This window comes from Haliaeetus leucocephalus, unplaced genomic scaffold (assembly GCF_000737465.1).
Source record: "Haliaeetus leucocephalus isolate CR32 unplaced genomic scaffold, Haliaeetus_leucocephalus-4.0 Scaffold251, whole genome shotgun sequence".
Taxonomy (NCBI): Eukaryota; Metazoa; Chordata; class Aves; order Accipitriformes; family Accipitridae; genus Haliaeetus; species Haliaeetus leucocephalus.
In genome coordinates, this window is record NW_010972687.1 from 7,703,714 (window position 1) to 7,723,036 (window position 19,323).

The following is a 19,323-nucleotide window of genomic DNA, read 5'->3' on the forward strand; positions in this document are numbered from 1 at the left end:
AAATAGGTACATACAGGCACATAAGGGCATCTGAAAATTTGTGAGAACTTCCTGTTGAGATTACTCCACCTAAATCAAAATACTACACAGTTAAATACACCAACACAAACATCTGCAGTACCATTACCTATTTTAAAATAATTTGTACATCCTAGTATTACATGCATAGCTAGATAAACTGACATGTACAAAGTCAACTAGTAAGAAAGAAATTAACTACTTAGAGAAGCCTAAGAGTATCTTCAGCTTTAGCAGACACATACATAAATGCTGATCTGGCTGCTACATTCTCACTAGTTGTGAGGACTATAAGATATAAAAAAAATACATTAGCAACTCCATTAATATTTTTAACCATATTCTGATATGGACCATGGAGAATGCAAGGACGTAAAACCAACAACACTGCACCCTCAAATTGCTATTCAGCAATGCAAAGCATTAAGCATCAATGTGCAGCAAGTTATTCACATGCTGATGTGCTTTGCTAGTTCAGTGTGGAAATATATAAAATATGAACAGATGTGCCATGCAAAACTCTAAATTTGGGATTAAAGTTAAGCACTCATTATTCCTTAAGTCACTAAATATAAATCTGCACACGCACTACCCCTCCCCTCTGACGGCCTTTGAAGAAAGTTTGGATACAATTAAATTCTTCACAGGCAGGAGATTAAACAAAAGCAAAAAAGAATAAAATTAAAGAGCAAATATAAGCTGTTTTCAAAACAAACTATGGCATTTCTCCAGGTTATTTACTTTATCCTAATTGAAAGGTTCTTTTTTTTTTTTCTAGTAACGCTTCCCTTCTGATTTGTGATCATTGCTCACTATTCACAGTTACTAGACTTGGTGAATCTACTGGGTTAAAAGCCATCAAAACTACCCACTTTAAAATGCCACATCTTTTCAATATTTAAAATGGCAGACTAGCACTGACTGTTATAATTAGAGTGATATATACATCAACACAATATTTATGCAAGTTGTGTTTGGAGCAGTTTCTTAAATGACAGTGTCTCTATGTTATAGATGTAGCACCTTTAAATAATCAATTTAATTCAAAGCAGTGCTGGGAAGGATCCATTCACTTACCCGTATCCAGCTGTTGGCCTTCAATTCCACAGGGTTCTGTGGTTCACTGCTGTATAGACAACATAAGCACCACATCAGAGTCTTCTGGCTTTCATCTGCAGGAAAAAAAGCAAATAAGGATACATTTAGAGAAAAAAAAAAAAAAGAAAAATCAAAACATAGACAGAATTACACACAACAATCCCTATTCATCCACAAAACTAAAGCCCTAAATATCAGTCTCAACTCATAATGCTTCTATTCTACCAGATTCACACCACGCATTTAATGTTATTCAAATGTAGTTCTTGTGTAATCATTGCCTCCAATAGCAGTTTAAAAGGTATCAGAGTTCAAAATCCATACAATATTTAGATGGTCTGAAGAAACATGCATGACCTAGTGATTCATTTCCATAAATAACACCTGAAGCTATCATCAGGAACTTTAAATTCAGTGTCTAAATAATATCATTAATAATAAACGACAATCAACAGTAGTAAAATAGTTACTACATTGTGTCCAAAGCTTGCACAACTAAAGAATGCTCACTTCTGAAAAAGTTAAGCTTGTGAAGTATGAAATCATTCATACCAAGAATGTAAAACATCAAGTTTTCTGTACATTTCTGCAGACAGCAGAATAGCTAAATGCTGATGGAAAAAAATCCTATTGAGATTTTCTGTTCAGGATCAGATCGGGTTTTACTTAATTCTAACCCACTGTTGGAAATTAGTTGCCTTCTCTAAAAACCTACTATACTGAGCAATACTGTCACTGCTCAGATGCACAGATATTATTATAGAGGAGCTGATTATTTGGAGTAAGCAGCTGAAGAGCCATTTAACTCATGGTTATTTCCCACAACTTTGTTTTCAATAGATTTTTTTTTTTTAATGTTCTTTGGCAGATACGAAGGGTATCTGAAGGGTATCTGAAGGGTATCTGAATTTCATCCCAGAATAAAGTTGCATGATTGTTAAAAAAATTATGAAAACTGGATGTAGCATTGTAGCTCTGATATAATACTTAGTAAGTAAAAATAATACAAACGTGTAATACCACATGAGTTTTAGAAATTATATTAGGAGACAATTTGATTATCAAGCTCAACAAGTGATTTCTTTTGTTTTCTGTGTATTTGTTATACAGGATGTAATAAACAATATTATTTAGAAGTGCTTTGTTGGCAAAGCCTGAAGAAAAAAGAAAAGCTCCATTAAGTAATGCCTGTATTTTCACCAGGTGATCAGAGAAGTTAATATTGATTTAAACCAGTATTCCTCAATAAATGTCCAACAAGCCTGTAGGCCATTACTGGCCTCCCACTGACTAACATCTCTGCACAGAAATGGTTTCTCAAACATACACATTTAACTGAATACAATTTGGGGTATTCTGCCATTGTGTGTTTGGGGATTTTTTTTTAATATGGATTTTTACAAGACTAATCATTTCCTAGACTGTTTAAGATTGGAGTTAAAGGAGACATCTTGCATACTGCTCAGCAGATATTCAAAGTATCATCGTACTTTGATTGTAAATACATCCAACTAGCATTCAGACATCAGCACTAAGAGGCAACTCTATCTCCTTAAAAAAACATTTCACCTAAACTCTGATATGAAATTGTATGGGAGGAAAAAGAAACAAAGAACAAAGAAACTGTTTTCTTTGTTTACATGACTAAATTATAGCCATTTGCTTCCTGGAAAATGAAGATTTTAAACATTTAATTATTAGTACTAAAATTTAGTCTGTTTATAAAGTCTGGCTTTTGAGATAATTGTCAATTATATGAATTATATTTTAAAAACATCGAACTATACAGAAAGAGATGGGGCAGGAGGGTGGGGGTGAAATCAAATCCAAGTCGCCTATCCCGAAGTATACATAGTTCAAGTGTTCCTTCTCTTGACTCATCCTATTTGTATCCAGTATGCCATTAAGTCATTTTATTTAAGTTATGGTTTTCTTTTGACCTAAAAAAATAAAGGAAAGAGGTGAAAAAAATGAATGTAACTGCTTAATTAGACTTCTGGATGAGAAGACTTTTTCCTACACGTGATGACTTGCTGCATACTATTAAGTAAATTGCATATATTGTTGCCTGTCAAAAATGTAAATCAGTATGATGAAAGCTAAAATGATAAAAATAAAGCTTAGATAAATGGTATATTGGTGTACTTTGCCAGCATAATGAGTTTACACAGATTTAGCTAGATACATTCAAATCTCAACTTATGTGAAACCAACTTATATTGGTGTCATAGCTATGCCAACAGTTCCCTAAAAATAAGAGACTTACACAGCTTCACAGTTTTCCCAGTCAGAATTACTTTTTGGCTACAATCAAAACCAAAGTAGCCTCCCATAGATCTGTGAAAAGCAGGAAAGGGACCATACAGTTGTCTTGCTGAAGTACCCAATGACACTCTGAGGATCACCCTCAGGTTCACTATTTTTTTTTCACAACTGCTTTGGAACTGGGGATGAAAGATGGGAATAATAAGGTGGGACAGATCTTAATAATAATTATGGCAGATGCAAAAGATAATAACATCAAAAGACCAAACACAGAGCCACAGAAAACCTACGTGGTGGGTTTTTTCCTCCCATTTTTCTAGTAACTGTGATCCCATGGAAAACATACTATCATGGTATGCACTGAAAACCATTCTCAGGATAGGAATGAAGGCATTTGATCTTATTATGGCATGAAAGAATGCTCACTACCCAAATAAATACCCAACTAATACATCCAGAGGAACAAAATTAGTAACTCAAAGGTGGAAATTATATCCCCCAAAAGGTCACCAACTATCTACTTGACTTCTTAAGTAGGTTAATGTTGTAACTCCAACTAAAGGAATGAAAATTTTCTGTAGGAAATTTAAGACAGCGTGGAAGCTGTTTTGTAAAAAATAAAACAACAACAACAAACAAATAAACCCCCAAACCTTTATGATTAATCAGATTGCATTTATTCCCTGCCAGTCTCACATCAAAAATAAATTAAAAAAAAAAAAGAAAGAAGAAAAAGAAAAAAAAAAAGGCAATGTTTTTCTCATAACACAGTGTGGTCTTAATCATCCTATGATACAGTTAGTTTCTAAATACCCCGTCATGAATGCGGCCAGATGCAAGGAACTAATAAGAAAACCCTAATCTTACAGCCAGAAATATTCTTTTTAGAGCTTGTTGTAAAATTTTATTGAAATATATCAGAAAATGTTGATTAGCTAAGCTGAACTTTCTGTGGAAATGAATGCATACATAAGCATGCAGACTCACACACATATACTGACATACAGAGCCACCAAGAAATACCCTAGCATTTATAGTGTTAGTTTGGGATTCAAGACATTTAGGCTCAAAACTCAAACCAGGAGGGTCCTACTGAGAAGATAATCCCCCAGCCCACAGAAAAAACATTGGAATTCCTCACCAAGACTGAATTCCTCATGTATCCCTTGTGATTTAGGACCACAAGTACAGCCATGAGATTTTCCTCGGTCGTGCTTCCTTCACATTAGCGTTCTAAATAAAGCTAACTTGGTCACCTCCTGCTCAGGAGTGTTTATGAGGAGATTATTTTCCCTTGGAGACCACACTTCCTGCACTGAGTGGTCAGCCATGTCAGCTTCCAGCACCAACAGACATTCATCTAAGGTGATAGGTATTGTGGTTTGGACATGATGCAGAAGTATAATGTTTTTCCTCCTCCATTCATTAGTATGAAAGACTGAATTGAACAAAATTAGTCCCTTCTACTGCGAGGGTGGCCTGGTCTCAGACATTTGCCTGAATGAGCTATTTATCCAAATGAGAAATTACATGAAACCCACTTAAGAGTCAGCATCTGCTACAGCCAGCACTATCTTAAAGAATATCTTCAGAACTAGTGCCAAACAAAATGAAAATCTGCTGAATCTAAAACACCAGCAGTCCAAAGAGTGCTCAGGTGGCTCTAGAAAGAAGAAATGGTGGGAATGTATAAGCAGACATCTCCAGGTCTACGGATGTCAGAAAATCTCCTTGACTCATCTTTAAGCATTAAAGTGAAGGATTCCATTTTGAGCAAGTGAGGTTCTCTGAATTTGCTTGCCTGCAACTTTGAGACCAAAAAAAACCTGTAGTAAAACTGCGTTCTCTTGCAATCTTCAGAGGTAATGATCAACTTACAGAAAAAGTGCTTTTCTTGCTTTACAAAATGCTGAGGGATCCCAAAGAAGAGGAAAGAAGTAGAGGAAACCAAGAATGTATTGCTGCAATTGTTGCGAAAAGGAGTCAAAAGCAGAAACAGATGGCTTTCAACTTTGATGAAAAATATAGATTAAGCTACTTTCTATATGACAATATATTGTCAGCTCAGAAAAACTGATGGTGCAAAGGCTTGTATATTCCAAAAAAAATTAGAAGAAAAGCATGTGCGTAATTGTAAACATCAACAGTTATGGAACGATAATTAAAAAGAGAACCTCTCCATTGTAAAAATAAGTCTATAAAGTATGAAAATCCTTTTCTCAAAAGGTGCCATAAAAGCACACGTTTGCTGCTCTCCGACAGTGGTCTATGTTCAAATCTATGGTTCCTTCCCAAATTTTCCTTTCAGAAGGGAAGTGCTGACATAACACACACCTAGCATGTGTTTTGCAGACAAGTTCATTCTGCCTGTGCTTGGAGCTGACTAAAAGATAAAGCCAAACCATAAGACATATCACTTTAGCCTAATGCTGTGCTTGACTTAAGAAGTCCTTCCAGGTGAACACAAAAATTGTTCTTTGAAGAGACAAAAATATGACTTTTTTTTGTAGTTGTAGTAGTAGCAGAAGACTGGCAAAAGATTATTTTAAGGGGCTCACAGAGAAGCTCAAAATTAGTTTTCTGCTTAAAAGTACATCCCAGTCATTTATCAACATATCAACATCTCACTTCCCGAAAAACTGCTGGTGAGGTAGCACAGGTAGCGTGTCCTCCCTCCCAACAGTTCTCCTGTCTCCAACCTCTTTTCTGTTCTTTATTCTCACCTACACACATGTATGCTACCAGTAAGAGGCTTTTGGCTTTTCATACACTTTTTTCCTATGCCACCACTTTACTGTTTTGCTTTTGATTCTATGTGTATTTTCACTAGTTTGCAAGATGGGGAAAACACACATTCAGAATAAACTCAATAAAAACAAACACAATCAGAACTTGGTAGAGCTAATAAACACTAATAAAAAACCAAACCAAGTATCAGAAAAGTTAATTCTTCTATATTAGAGTATATAATACAGTATTCTGATGTATAACTAAAAGAAAATTCTGTGGAAAGTAATCTGAAACACTAGATTTTGTACATTTTAAGAACCTAACAAAAATGTAATTAATATAACAAGAAAATAAGAAAAACGGAAATCATGATGCACATAAACACTCAGTGGGTTTAAAATCTACTGCTCTGAAGTCAAGATTCTGTAACTAATCCATGAAATTAATTAGCTCCAAAAGTAAATTTAAGATTTATCAGTGCCACATATTTTAAATAACTTGGCTAACCTTTTCATCTCAAAATTTTACTTAAATAAAAAAGAATGCTGTGTTTTTATGGAAAAAAATCAAAGTATATAACAAGTTGTATTCTCCTAATTCCTGTAGAATAAAGTTTATGGAACTGCTGCAGAAATACCATTACATGTTCTTACCATATCCTATAACAAAAGGATTCCAACAAAGCCTTCCTAGAAGCTGGCCGATTAAAGGGAACTGCTGGATTGCTACAACAGAATCCTGTTAAAACATAAAAACAAACAAAAAGATAACATACTGCACATCAAAAGTAGGTTAGGAGAACTGTTAATGATACAGATTGTTGTAAATAACAATCCCAATGGTTTTGCTGTGAAATGCTCTGGAAGCAAAACACCTGCGGGTATGTAATAAAAGCAGAACTTCCTGAAATTGGCTATAATGTCGTAATTCAAGTAAGCTAAAGCTTAAGTAATTAATTTCCTCACCTTATGCTTAATTATGGTAGAAAATTTGTTAATTTGCCTCACATCCAATAATCAGAAAACAGTATTGGTAACCAAAATTTCATGATAATAAAAGCACAATTAAGCTGTGTTTTTGTTGATCCTCATTGCTTTAATATACTGTCTCACAGAGTTTCTGAAGAAATTAATACTTACTATGGCACAAAACTAAGTATCTTTCTCTTACTTTACTTGCTTTTTTAAAATTAACTTACATAATGACTAGCCAGTAACAAACTGCACTTTAACTTTTAACCAAATAGAAAGCAGCTTCACTATAAAAGTAGTAGACAATGTAGTTTATATACAATCCTGTGTAGTCAGTCTTATTTTTCCATTTTTGTAGCTTTACTATCTAATAAATGAACACTTTTAAAAACTGTGCTGTGCTGAGGTAACATGCAAGTATCAGGAACAATAACCATCTCCTGCTGCTGCAATAAATTCCTTACATTTGCCTCACGTTCAGGGCTAGCCCTAGACTTTCTGGGGCCATATTCACAAGGTCCATTTCAGGCCAAGCTTCAGATTACTTGAAGTAGCAACACTTAAAACAGATTTTTTTTTCCCTCTTAAGAAAAGACATATATAAATATGGAAAGAAACAGCACTCCCCAGAAATCTTTTATTTAAAAGTTAAATTCAGTTCAGAAAAAAAAAAAACCTCTGCAGTCTTCAGATAAGAATATTTAAAAGAAGTACTTCCATAAGAAGTCAGCCTCATGCCATAATGCAATATTTCTAAAGCTAATTATACTGAATATATATGCTGAAAAAGCCATGCTCAGAAAAACATATACACAACTAAACATATAAACAACTAAATTTACTTTTTAAAAAAAGCACTCCAGTGAGTGCAGATGGTAATTACTAAACAGAACAGCCGGCAGCATATGCCAGTGATCTGACCATGCTGCTAGAATTCACTATGTGTGCCACAGCACTGGGGTTAACGTGTCAACAGACTCTCCAAGATTTAAAGGATCAGTTACAGTTTTGCATGTTAAGACCTTTAAATAATCCAATTTATGACCTGACAACCAGAATCAAATTCTTGTTTATTTTAAAGAGTTTTTTAAAGAGGCTAGAGCATTGGCTGGGAAATCTCACGTGACAACAACCAATCAAGAAGAAAAAGCTCCTTTCACAATAAATCAGGGAAACAGGAAGCACACTCTTGTTTGCATTACCTGTGACAGTTTCCCCAATTTGCCTCTCTGATCCAGCAACACATTAGGTCAATAACACAAACCTCTTTGCTACTGTTAGCTTCTGGTTTTGTCAAAACATGGTGCAGACAGTTTCCAAGGTTGCTTCAAAACAGGTCACTCTTCCTTTTAAAGCCACTTACCATATGTTTTAAAGTTTCATAAATCTGATGTAGAAACTCCTGGAGACGGGGCAGGTGAAGGCACACATCCTTCTGGGATTCCAGCGTGGTGGCTTGACCCCATTCAATAGCTTTATCCAACCAATATTCAAAGTTCAGTTTGGGCACAGTAGTGCCCTGGGCCATTCCACAATCCTGAAACAAAGATTGTAACTCTGCATCAGGCAGCACTAAACACTGGCTTCAAACCAAGAATGAAAATGGGAAGAAGGATTTCTATTAGCTTTTCTTGTGTTCACATGTGAAGGGGGGTGGTGAGGGGTGTCTGTGTTTACATCTCATAAGGGTGCCCATTTTCTCTGTAGTAATAAGAGGGTAAAATAATAACCCCATTGTGACAAAGTAGCAAAGAGGGCACAGTAATCAGTAAATTACCTTAGAATGTACCACCCATCTGTGTCTCAGGTTTTTATTATCTGAATTTGTCATCACCAATATTTCACTCAAAGAACATTGAATAATATGAGTGTGCGTTTATTTAGAATGCTTTGCATGATGAAAAATTGAAAATGCCTGTTTCAAGATAAATGAAAGCATTAAAACAAGGCTCAATCAAAACAAAAGGGGTTAGGGGGCCTTTGCTTGTAATTTCTACATTTGTAATTGATCATTAGTTTTAAGCGCAAAAAGAGTATTCTTAAAGGAAACTAATAAAATTAGTATTTCAGCTCTGTTTTTCCTTGTATTATTAGACAAAGGAGAGGGGAAAAAATATAACCACATGTAGCTTTATATATAACTCAGTTCTGAATAAAAGCTGTACCATATATAATCTATATCCAATGGCACATTTTGCTGTAAAATCTGGGTCTTTGAGAGATGAACATTATTGCCAAGCCAGAATGTTAAAAGCAAACCAAATTGCCCCTGTAAAAGACACCAAAAACAAATCCCCCACATTTTTTTCTCCTTTGCTATTATATTTTTCGTTGGCAGAAGGACAGAGAAGAGCACAGCAGGCACTACAACAACCTTTAAATCTCTCTGAAAGAAAGAAACACTTTATAGGCTGAAAGCAAACGAACTCTTGCAGCCATTCAATCATTGTTCTGTCAAGACTGTAAAGACAACTGTCGGTTAACACAAATGTGGTGGCTGTTTTCAGAAATGAACTGTTGCCCACCTGGAGACAAATTCAGACACTCAGATATACAACAGAAATCAGTGAATATTTATCTTTATAAACTACAGACCAAAACAAAACCCCTGAACCTGAGCAGCAACCCTGTAAATCAAGCTTGCTTTACACAGCTAAGCCTTACAATCACATCACTTATATAGCACGGTAATCTGAGCCAGATAAAAATCTGAAGATCATTAATAACCTTGTTTAATTTCTATGAGTAATAAATAAATAAATACCCCATAGTGAATCACAACTATTATTTGACTTTGGATCCTGTCCAGCACAAGGTAAAGCTGTTGGCTTGCCAGAGTTCAATGCGTATTTGCCTTAAACATGTTCAAAGTAATGTAAGCAAAGCCAATGTTTTTGTGTTCTTTATTACACTTCCGTTTCTACCTGCAGCTGTTGTTGTCAGCAGAACTCTTAACAGACCCGTGCAGTGCCAAGATCCTACTGATCTTCTATGACTATCAAAAACAGGCTAGGAGACTTCATCACCATAGCTCGCTGAAGTGACATAGGTCAAATAGCCAGCAGCAATTAGCCATCAAACACTCTTACCATCACAGTGACATAATAAAGACTTTAAGAACAAATTAAAGCCAGGAACTGAATTTACACATTTGAGTAAATTAATGAGCCTGTTTGATGTTCCCAGGTAAGATTAATTCTTCCCCCACCCCAAAAAAAGTCCCCTAACGAAATGTCTCCTAAAACTTTAAGAAAAGGGGAAAAAAAGGGAAGGGGGGGGGGGGGGAAGAACCACCACAAACACTCCAGCATTTTGGGGCCAGCCACATGAGTTGACCACATATTATCAGAGGATCTGAGGTAAGCAAATCAAGCAGGCTTATCTCCTACACCAAATACCTGTACCTACTATTCCAGTATGCGGAATGGCATGGCAATCACAGGGTGAGGATGGTCTTTTTCCAGAAGTCTGAAATCCCAGCTCCACAATAAGAAAGGTGTTTTATCTCCCTTCTTAATTACAGCTAAATAAACTTGATTGCTGGTCCAGAGAGACTCCTTAGCAACAGCTTAGCTGGTCCAGAGCCATTCATTGCCTTACAGAAAAAACTGTCAAAGACTGAGATGTACATTCTGTTTTAACTACAACCAAAAAAAAAGTCAAAAAGGACAAAGACAGCATAAATCATAAGAGAAAGGCAATCTTAAAAGTATATCTAGTCTATATGCTGCTAACTGGAAGTGTGCATTTTTCACAGTTTCTGATAGTTCATTCCCTTAAGATATCTGTCCTGAGTATCCTGGATATGAGCAAAGTACTGTCCCATCAACAGACTTGTACTAGTCACAGAAATAAACCTGTCTTCCCTTCACCAAGAAAACAAAGTAATTCTGTGTTCAGTGCTATTCTAAATCCTCACCTGAAATGCAGTATATTTTCCAGAGCTGTCTTGTTGTATGAAGGCATAGGCAAAGGACCTGCACCAAAAAAACCCCAGCTATATATTCTAGAGTTCAGAACATATCTTCAGAAGGATCAATCCTGAACTTGCTCCTTTCACATCATTTTCTGATGAAACAGAAACTGAGTTGTTTCTAAAACAGAGTTCAGAAATTTTAGCTGCAGTCTAATGTTCATTCATGGACAAGTTTATGGGCAAAAATGGAGGAGTTAGTTTTCTGTTCCATTTCTGAAGTGGATTAAGGGACAAATAAATGTATTTTTCTGTGCAATTACCTTTCTGAAACTGCTCAAAAATACTGTAATACCAGAAATAAGGAGCAAGTGATCTATATGACTAAGAAAACAGGTAATCTGCAGAGTGTATCTGTAATAGACTGTGGTATATATACTGAAAAAAAAAGGGAAATAAATAAATCATTAAGACTGACATGACTAACAATCTTTGTTCACACTCTTTTTTGGGGCAGAAGACAAGGTTAAACACTGCTGTAAAGCTTTATACAGAACTACTCTTGTCAATTCAATGGTAGCAGAATCCCTTACAGCAACTATTAGGAACTGAATGTAGATTTTTCAAAAATTATCATCTCAAAAATCCTTTAAGTGCTAAAAATATTGCTGTTATCTGTTTTGGGATACAACCGATTCACATTCTTATAAAACTCATCCTGAGATCTACAGAAGAGTACATTAAAGTGACATTTCCAAGAACTGCTGCATTGCTTAATTTAATATTCAGTAATATTTTGCTGCATCACAACACTGCTCATGCCACACTAAAAGAAAACCAGAAAAAAGAACTACCCCAAGCACCTGTTCTATTTGCAATAGCATGATTTTTAAGCTGTATTTATGTATGTGCTTTCTCTAGAAGCTTCCAGTGACAGTTATTTTACTGATTGTTTAACTATATTATCTAGTCCTGAAAAAAGCAATTTTATTAATATAGCTTACTCTTGTCTTCATCTCAACATTACTGGAAAGCATACAGTAAAATTACTGAATGTAAAAATAACACAATTAAAAAGAAAACATAACATACCAAACCTGACATACAGAGTTCTTCTGAAAAATGGTCACAGGATATATAGTTTATTAACAAGATAAATATAAAACTATTAGTTAATTAAATGTAATTTAAACATTCAGATCCCAGTAAGATACAGAACATATTCAAAGACCTACAGAAATTATAGATAATAAAGAGTTGATTAATAATTTGACTTGTCATACTGTTAAGTATATTCCTAAAGTCTCTTTCAGGTTCAAGAACTCTGCCTTCGTTTAGTTGGGACTCCTTTTATTTCAGCTGCCAAAAACCAAAACCTGCTTCTTATTTATGGCTATTTACGCCACAATATGAGAAATTCAGAAGCTGGGTTTACTGTGGATTGCCTTAAAATATCCTTTAGTTCTAGAAAGAAGGGGAAGAAATAGTATTCAGTCCTCCTTTCTCAGAACCCCCAGTCAAGCCCTCCTGGTCTTGTACTTGCAAGCACAGGGAACCCTGTGGAGCTCAGGCATGAGGGTACTTGTTATATCTTTCAGAAGCTGAAGGCAGCATTTCTAACTAGGAATGGATTAGCTTTATTCTGTCAAGTGAGCGATCTGGATTAGTGTCTGAAATGTAACACTTCAATCAGTAACTTTTGTTACCAGATCTCGAGGCAAAGCCCGACAGTATACCAGGGCACTCCACCTAACAACAGAGTTACTGCTGCACCCTCCTGCACACACACAGACAAATAAATACTGCACTGTCACAGTCTTCTACGTTAAGATTTACCAGAATCCTGTTCCTCTGCGATAGTGAGCTATTTGCACGTGTAGAAGAGACGCCGACAAAGTTTTCAGAAAACTCACAAATGTCTCCTTATCTATAGTCTGAACATGAAATTTGTGCATTCAGCATGTAAGGTAGTAAAACGAAGATTTTTTTTTCTCTAGAACTGTAGAAATAAAATCTTTTCAAGTAAAACCATAAAAAGAGAAAAACTATGTGAAAGGAAAATAACTTCTTCACTATTACAAATTCTGAAACTCAGGACTCAGATATAATAAAAAGGGAATATGTGGTTGCTAAAACATTACAGCTCCTCAGAAAGAATTTCTGTCAATCATAGAAAATTCAGTAATAAATTTTCATAGCTTTCAATGTCCCCAAATCTGGCTTTAATAGATAGCCAAAAATTACTACTAAACTTTTATTACTTAGTTTGTCTTTAATCTTGTAAATTCAGCTGTAATTTTCAAATAAAGAAAAGCATTTCAAGTAGAAGGATCTTTGAGATACCATTAAGGTACAATATTGCCTTACATCACAGCATTCTAAATAAATGTGAAAAAAACTTGCATTCAAGGTATAAAGCTCTCATTTGTGTACTTTTTATGATATAAGTAACTCCACACTCTAAATGAACACTTCACTTTCCATTACTCCATCTCCTCTCTCAAATCTTGCCCATCAGCAACCTCAGCTTGTAAGGAAAAAACAAAACAAGAAAACAGTTCAAATACTTATATGATATGACGGTCCAAAGGCCCGAAGTGGAACAGGTCACCATTGACCTAACAGAACACATTAACATACATTCCAAATTCCAAATTACTTTGGGGGTTGTTAACACAAAAGCAGTAGAACAGTCCTTTTGTGCATGTTTATTACTCTAACAGATAGTAGGAGACTAGTATTAGGAATTAGGAGACTAGATATTAGGTAAGCACTTCAGTATATTACATAATCAAAAGATACCATGATTTTGACCCCTTAGTTAATCACCCTTAACTTGGTTATGATACAGCATGGTTGATACACTAATAGGAGCAGAAGACTATTAACTTACTGTTTCCATGTTTCAAAGATGATGATAATCATGTCACAAATTTACTATCTAATAGATGATATTTTGAGATTATGCCAAAAGAAAAAAAAGTAGCAGTTATGCAGAACATAGATACTATTTTCTCATTGATTATTTCACTACATAAAATCGCTATTAGGTTCTTTCACCTTGTTCCCACAAGTATATTTTTCATCTTCACTTGGACAACTCTCCTTTCACTTGCCATGAACAAAAAGAAAATGTAATACACACTCAGTTAGGCAGTAAGATCAAACATGACTTATTTCCTACTTTAAAGAAAACCTATTACTAGCCCCCCCAAAATAAATTCAGAAAAAGTTTATTAAGAAAAAAGTGAATAATTTTTAGAAACTTCAGAAAGGCCCAAGAGTAGTGAAGGCTATGTGAAAATTAAAAATAATATATTATTTATTCCTGTCATCTTATTTTTCATAGTGTCCCTTTTTGAGAAATTACGTTCACAGGCTGGTTTATAGGTTGGTATTAAGTCTAATCTACACTCACTGGCAGTCCAGCAGTCAAGAATAATCTAGAGAACAATTCCCATCTTGAGTCTGGACAGTGTGCTTACATCCAGTGTTGATTAGTGTTAATTTTTTATTTAATAAGTTTTCAGTTAAGAGCAAGTTTGCCTATTCCCCTTTGTGCCTACATCCACAGGTATTTTATAGCAAGAACAAACCACTATTATAGAAAACTGCCTGTCTATATGCAGACTTTCCAAATTCAAACAAATTGCATGCAAATGTATCTTCCTCGGGAAATAAAACCAAGGAACAGAGTTTTGCCAAAAGAAAGGAACCAACAATGGCTAAGCAGCATGCAAAATATGGTAAACTAAATAGCTGTCAAGCAGATGGCTGGCATTATCATTCAACATTTAGACTAACAGTTCTCCTAGAGAAAGTAATTAACTCCTCTATTTTGCTCCTCTGTATTTGTTTCTTCTATTTACTCAGATAACTAGTATTTTCACAGTTGTCAGATCTGCCTTCTGAATTACATTATCAGGTCTCACTGGAAAAAAGAGCCCAATTTTCATCTTTAAGGGACGGTGGCCACTAACAGGGCTACTTTTGTGGACAGTGTATGTATTAAGCCTCTTGCACAGGTTTAATCTGAGTAACATTGCAAACAGCAAAATGTTTCCAGTTGTGTTCTGTGGCCCTGCAGGACTGGAGAAGACTCAATGCCCTGAGGAAGCATGCATTGCTAGGATTCATACAATATCTCCCTTTCTAAGAACACTCTGAGAACATTACATCTCCCTCTCCCCTCAATAGGACTAAATGATCATAATAGAGCCTTCTCCTTCCCAATCATCAGGCTACAAGCTTCACAACCAAAAAAATGTTATTTATTAGCCTTCCCTGATAACAGTAACCACATAAAAATTAACTTTAAAACTTTCTGGTTCTAATGGCAGGCTTGTCTTGCAGCAGCAGATCTTCCTTCCAAAGTACATCATTTCAAGAGGCTAAGAATAAAACCTTCTTTAATGGGAAAGGCAGAAATATTATCTCAGCACCTCTATCTAATTCTTATCTTTTGCTCAAGGGAACAGTGAATGATGTGAAAGATGTTCAGGAGTTATATTGCTGAATTTTACAGATGTTATTTGTTACCTTTCCATAATGAATCTTAACCAGACAACAAGTCAATTAATTATCACTTCCATACACAAAAGATGTAATTACCAGCCCACAGAATGGATTACTATGTTTGTAGGCACAAACTGAATACAAAGTCTGATCACAAGCCACTGCAAGTCGCTCCTGCAAGAAATGCAGCAACTAAGTTATTACGACTCCCAAGACCAGAGGGTTTTTTGGTTTGTTTTTTTTTTTAAAGTTAAATTTAAGAGGAGAAAGCAGACAATGAAGTAAAGTATCTTTATATCTCTACGCAATTCAGCAAAGTACCAAACCACACAGTGTCCTCATTTAAAAGAATTTCAACGTCAGGACTAGCAAATCAAAATCCAGGAAGGCCCACATAAAGCTGTCCATACCACTAGGCAGGGAATCAGATGCATGTACACAATGGAAGTTTGTTTCAAGGCAGTAAAGCAAATCCCAGAATTAACCAGTGCACACTGATGTTAAGCAGATCAAGAGGCCTTCCAAAACAACAGCAGGACTTGAAAGAAACAGGGAGGTTCTAGCTCATCCTTTAACTCCTTGCTTGTTCTTCCATATCTGAACTGTTTACCTCTCATCAGTAAATGGTGATCTACCACAGAAAGGTAACAACATTATGTAACAAAATACAGCAGAAGCTAGAAATGAGATACCAGGCATGGTGAATAGAAGCACAAACAAGTTCACACCTTCATCATCTTCTAAAAATGGAGAGGCGAAGTCCATCTGCTTTCAATATATTTTGTTTTGCACAATCTAAAAAGCAAACCTTCCAAGATTAGGTCACTGGAATGTGGCAATTTCTCCTAGTGCTTGAGGAATAAAGATTTTTTGGGACACTTCTAATGAAGTTTTTTAATGAAGACTTAGTTTGCTGGACAGAGCCTTTTCACTCAGCCCAGGTCATTTTCAGGTAAGTTCTCTGAGAACAGCTGCAATAAAGGCCACACAAAGAAAAATGCAGCTAAGACGACAATGCAAACAAAGAATAAATGCAACTCTGGAAAGAGGCATTAGGTCTGATTCAGCCTCTGAACTGCAGGAGGTAGAACTGCTTCTGTAGAATATCTGGTAACATAAAAATAAAAGTAATATTTTTACACCATTTTGCAAAAAATCCAATCATTGCTAATACCAGTTTAGCTTCACTATTGCTAATAACATCACACATCAATTGTGCACGGGCTTCCAATATAAGCAGTCTAAACACTACATAAACTAGACCTTCTTTTGCAGGTTACAGGAAAAGGAATGAAATTCTGATTCTGTTTACATCACCAGCAAAATTTTTGTTAGTCTCAGTGGAGCCTAAATTTCACATGGTGCATTCAAGACACTTGAGAAGCTTATCCGCATAAGAACTCACCAATTCACTACACCAGAAAAGTCAGACCTATTAGCAATAATGGCAAATTCTTGTTAGACGTAATTTATTGTTTGTACCCCTTCTCCTTACCCAATATGCCAGCTAATGTGTCACTCAGTTATCTCATGGGCTATCTGAAATGAATTTTGACTATAAAGTTTTCGTTACCCCCTTTTGGCAAATATTATGCTCTCACACAACTTCATGTAAGCCAAAGCAAAGATGTGAATGAGTTACAATTACCTAGACACAGAGTCATTTTTGTACCAAATACAAATTGTACTTTCTCAGTTAAACTTTTACATCTGGTTATCACTATTAGACATTTTTACTGTAACCTTACATGCCTAAAAGGCTTCCTTCAACTCCTTTTCTACAGAACAACACTTCTTCAGAAACAAACTGATCTGGGGGTGCTGGTCAACAGCAGGGTCCATGAGTCAGCAGTGTGCCCTGGCAGCCAGGAGGGCAAACTGCATCCTGGGGTGCATCAAACACAGCATGACCAGCCGGTCAAAAGAGGTGATTATCCTGCTGTATTTAGCGATGGTGCAGCCTCACCTGGAGTACTGTGTGCAGTTCTGGGCCCCACAGTTTAAGAAGGATGTTAACGTCCTTGAATGCATCCAGAGGAAGGCAACAAAGCCAGTGAAAGGGCTGAAAAGCATGTTCTGTGAGGAGCGGCTGAGGACTCTGGGTTTGTCTAGCTTGGAGAGAAGGTGGCTGAGGGGCGACCTCGTTGCTCTCTGCAGCTTCCTGAGGAGGGGAAGTCCAGAGGGAGCTGCTGAGCTCCTCTCCCTGGGATCCAGTGACAGTATCCATGGGGATGGCTCACAGCTGCGCCAGGGGAGGCTTAGACTGGACATTAGGAAACATTTCTTTACTGAGAGGGTGGTCAAACACTGGAACAGGCTTCCTAGAGAGGTGGTTGACACCCCATGCCTGTCAGTGCCTTAAAAAGAGGCATTTGGACAGTGCCCTTAATACCAGGCTTTAACTTTTCATCAGCTCTGAAGTGGTCAGGCAGTTGGACTAGATGGTGTTTGTAGGTCCCTTCCAAACAAAATAGTCTATTCTATTCCATTCTGATCTGAACATAAACAAAACCAATCATCCAAGCTTCCCTCATCATTAGGCCTCCTCTACAATTGACTTGTATTTATATACTGCTTAAGTGGAATACAGAGAAATTTATTTCCTTATGATTCAGTTCCTCTGAAAAAAAACTTTAAGTAGAGAGTAATTCAAAGCTTCACATGAAATAAACAGCATTCCTCTCTTTCCAGAGTTACAATACTTTGAGCTACCAGCGGGGTGGGGGTTGCATATAAACCAATCCTTGGCACTTTTTTTTTTCTGCTTTTTAGATGTTTCACTTTAAATTCTGCAATTAACAAGAATATGCAGTAATTCACTAGTATCCAACCTTAAGTAGAAGAACACACATTAAATTGTACACAACAAGTTAGAATATTAGTCGTCCCTTCAGAGGAGTCATACATAACCTGTAATGTAAAAGAAAAAAGTGCATTCCTTTGTATTAGTATATCAAGAAACAGCATTCACTTCTATCTGCACATACAAAATTACAAGAAAGCAGGGGGGACGACACCTAAAAATGTTTCTGTCAGAACATTATCTTCCTCCAACTAAGCAGTGGAGAAGATTCTGCAAATGGGTAGCACGATCCAAAAATATTCACCTTTGTTTCAACATTTAAAAAAGGGCGGGGGAAAACAGGGACACAATCTATTTAGACACAGAAGAATGACTACCCTTTCTTTCTTCAATTAAATTGTAAGTTAACACTAAAGGGCTTCATATTTCCAACAATTATGCTTCTTTAATAGCCATGCAACTTTGACAAATTCAGGCTTTACCCCTGACTTACACAGACGTAAGAAAACAAGACAGTGGTCCAAACTCTTTATCACAAGTATTTGAACATCAGTTAAAATACTGCCTATGGTATTGATATCCAGTGCTATTCATAGTGTGTAGAGTTGTCTTGATTATACCAAGTGAATTCCTTTTTGCCGAGAATCTCTATAACCGTTTTTTTTAAGAAACTCTAATATTTAGTATAGTAACAAAGTACACACCTTTCAATGAAATTCTGCTCTACAGAGTTAAAGCATTTCTACGTAAGCATAAGGAAACAGAGGCACAAACAGAAAATTTCTTGTCCAAAGTCACTGAGGAAACAAATGACAGAAAGAGATAAAAGACACAAATCTTGTATGTTCTAGCCCATTAGACAACACTGCTTCTCAAGGATTTCCTCAAAGATAATCTATTATTCAACCTAAGCTCCTCAAGCATGACACAATGGCTTATGCAATGGTGAAGGGCAATATTCCACCAAAAAGAAACAGACCACACAACAATCACAGGAAAGTATTTTCTTT

General features: G+C 36.1%; 1 protein-coding gene across 1 annotated transcript in view; it reads right to left on the minus strand.

Annotated features, from left to right (window-relative positions):
* FANCC (Fanconi anemia, complementation group C) overlaps positions 1 to 8,610 on the minus strand; it is a 66,831-nt gene extending 58,221 nt beyond the window's left edge. Inside the window, exons 1-3 of the mRNA XM_010568671.1 lie at positions 8,446 to 8,610; positions 6,765 to 6,849; positions 1,096 to 1,190 (exon numbers count right to left, since the gene is read on the minus strand). Coding sequence (XP_010566973.1) covers positions 1,096 to 1,190; positions 6,765 to 6,849; positions 8,446 to 8,610 — 345 coding nt within the window. The remainder of the gene's footprint in view (positions 1 to 1,095; positions 1,191 to 6,764; positions 6,850 to 8,445) is intronic.
* Between the last annotated feature and the right edge of the window lie 10,713 nt (positions 8,611 to 19,323).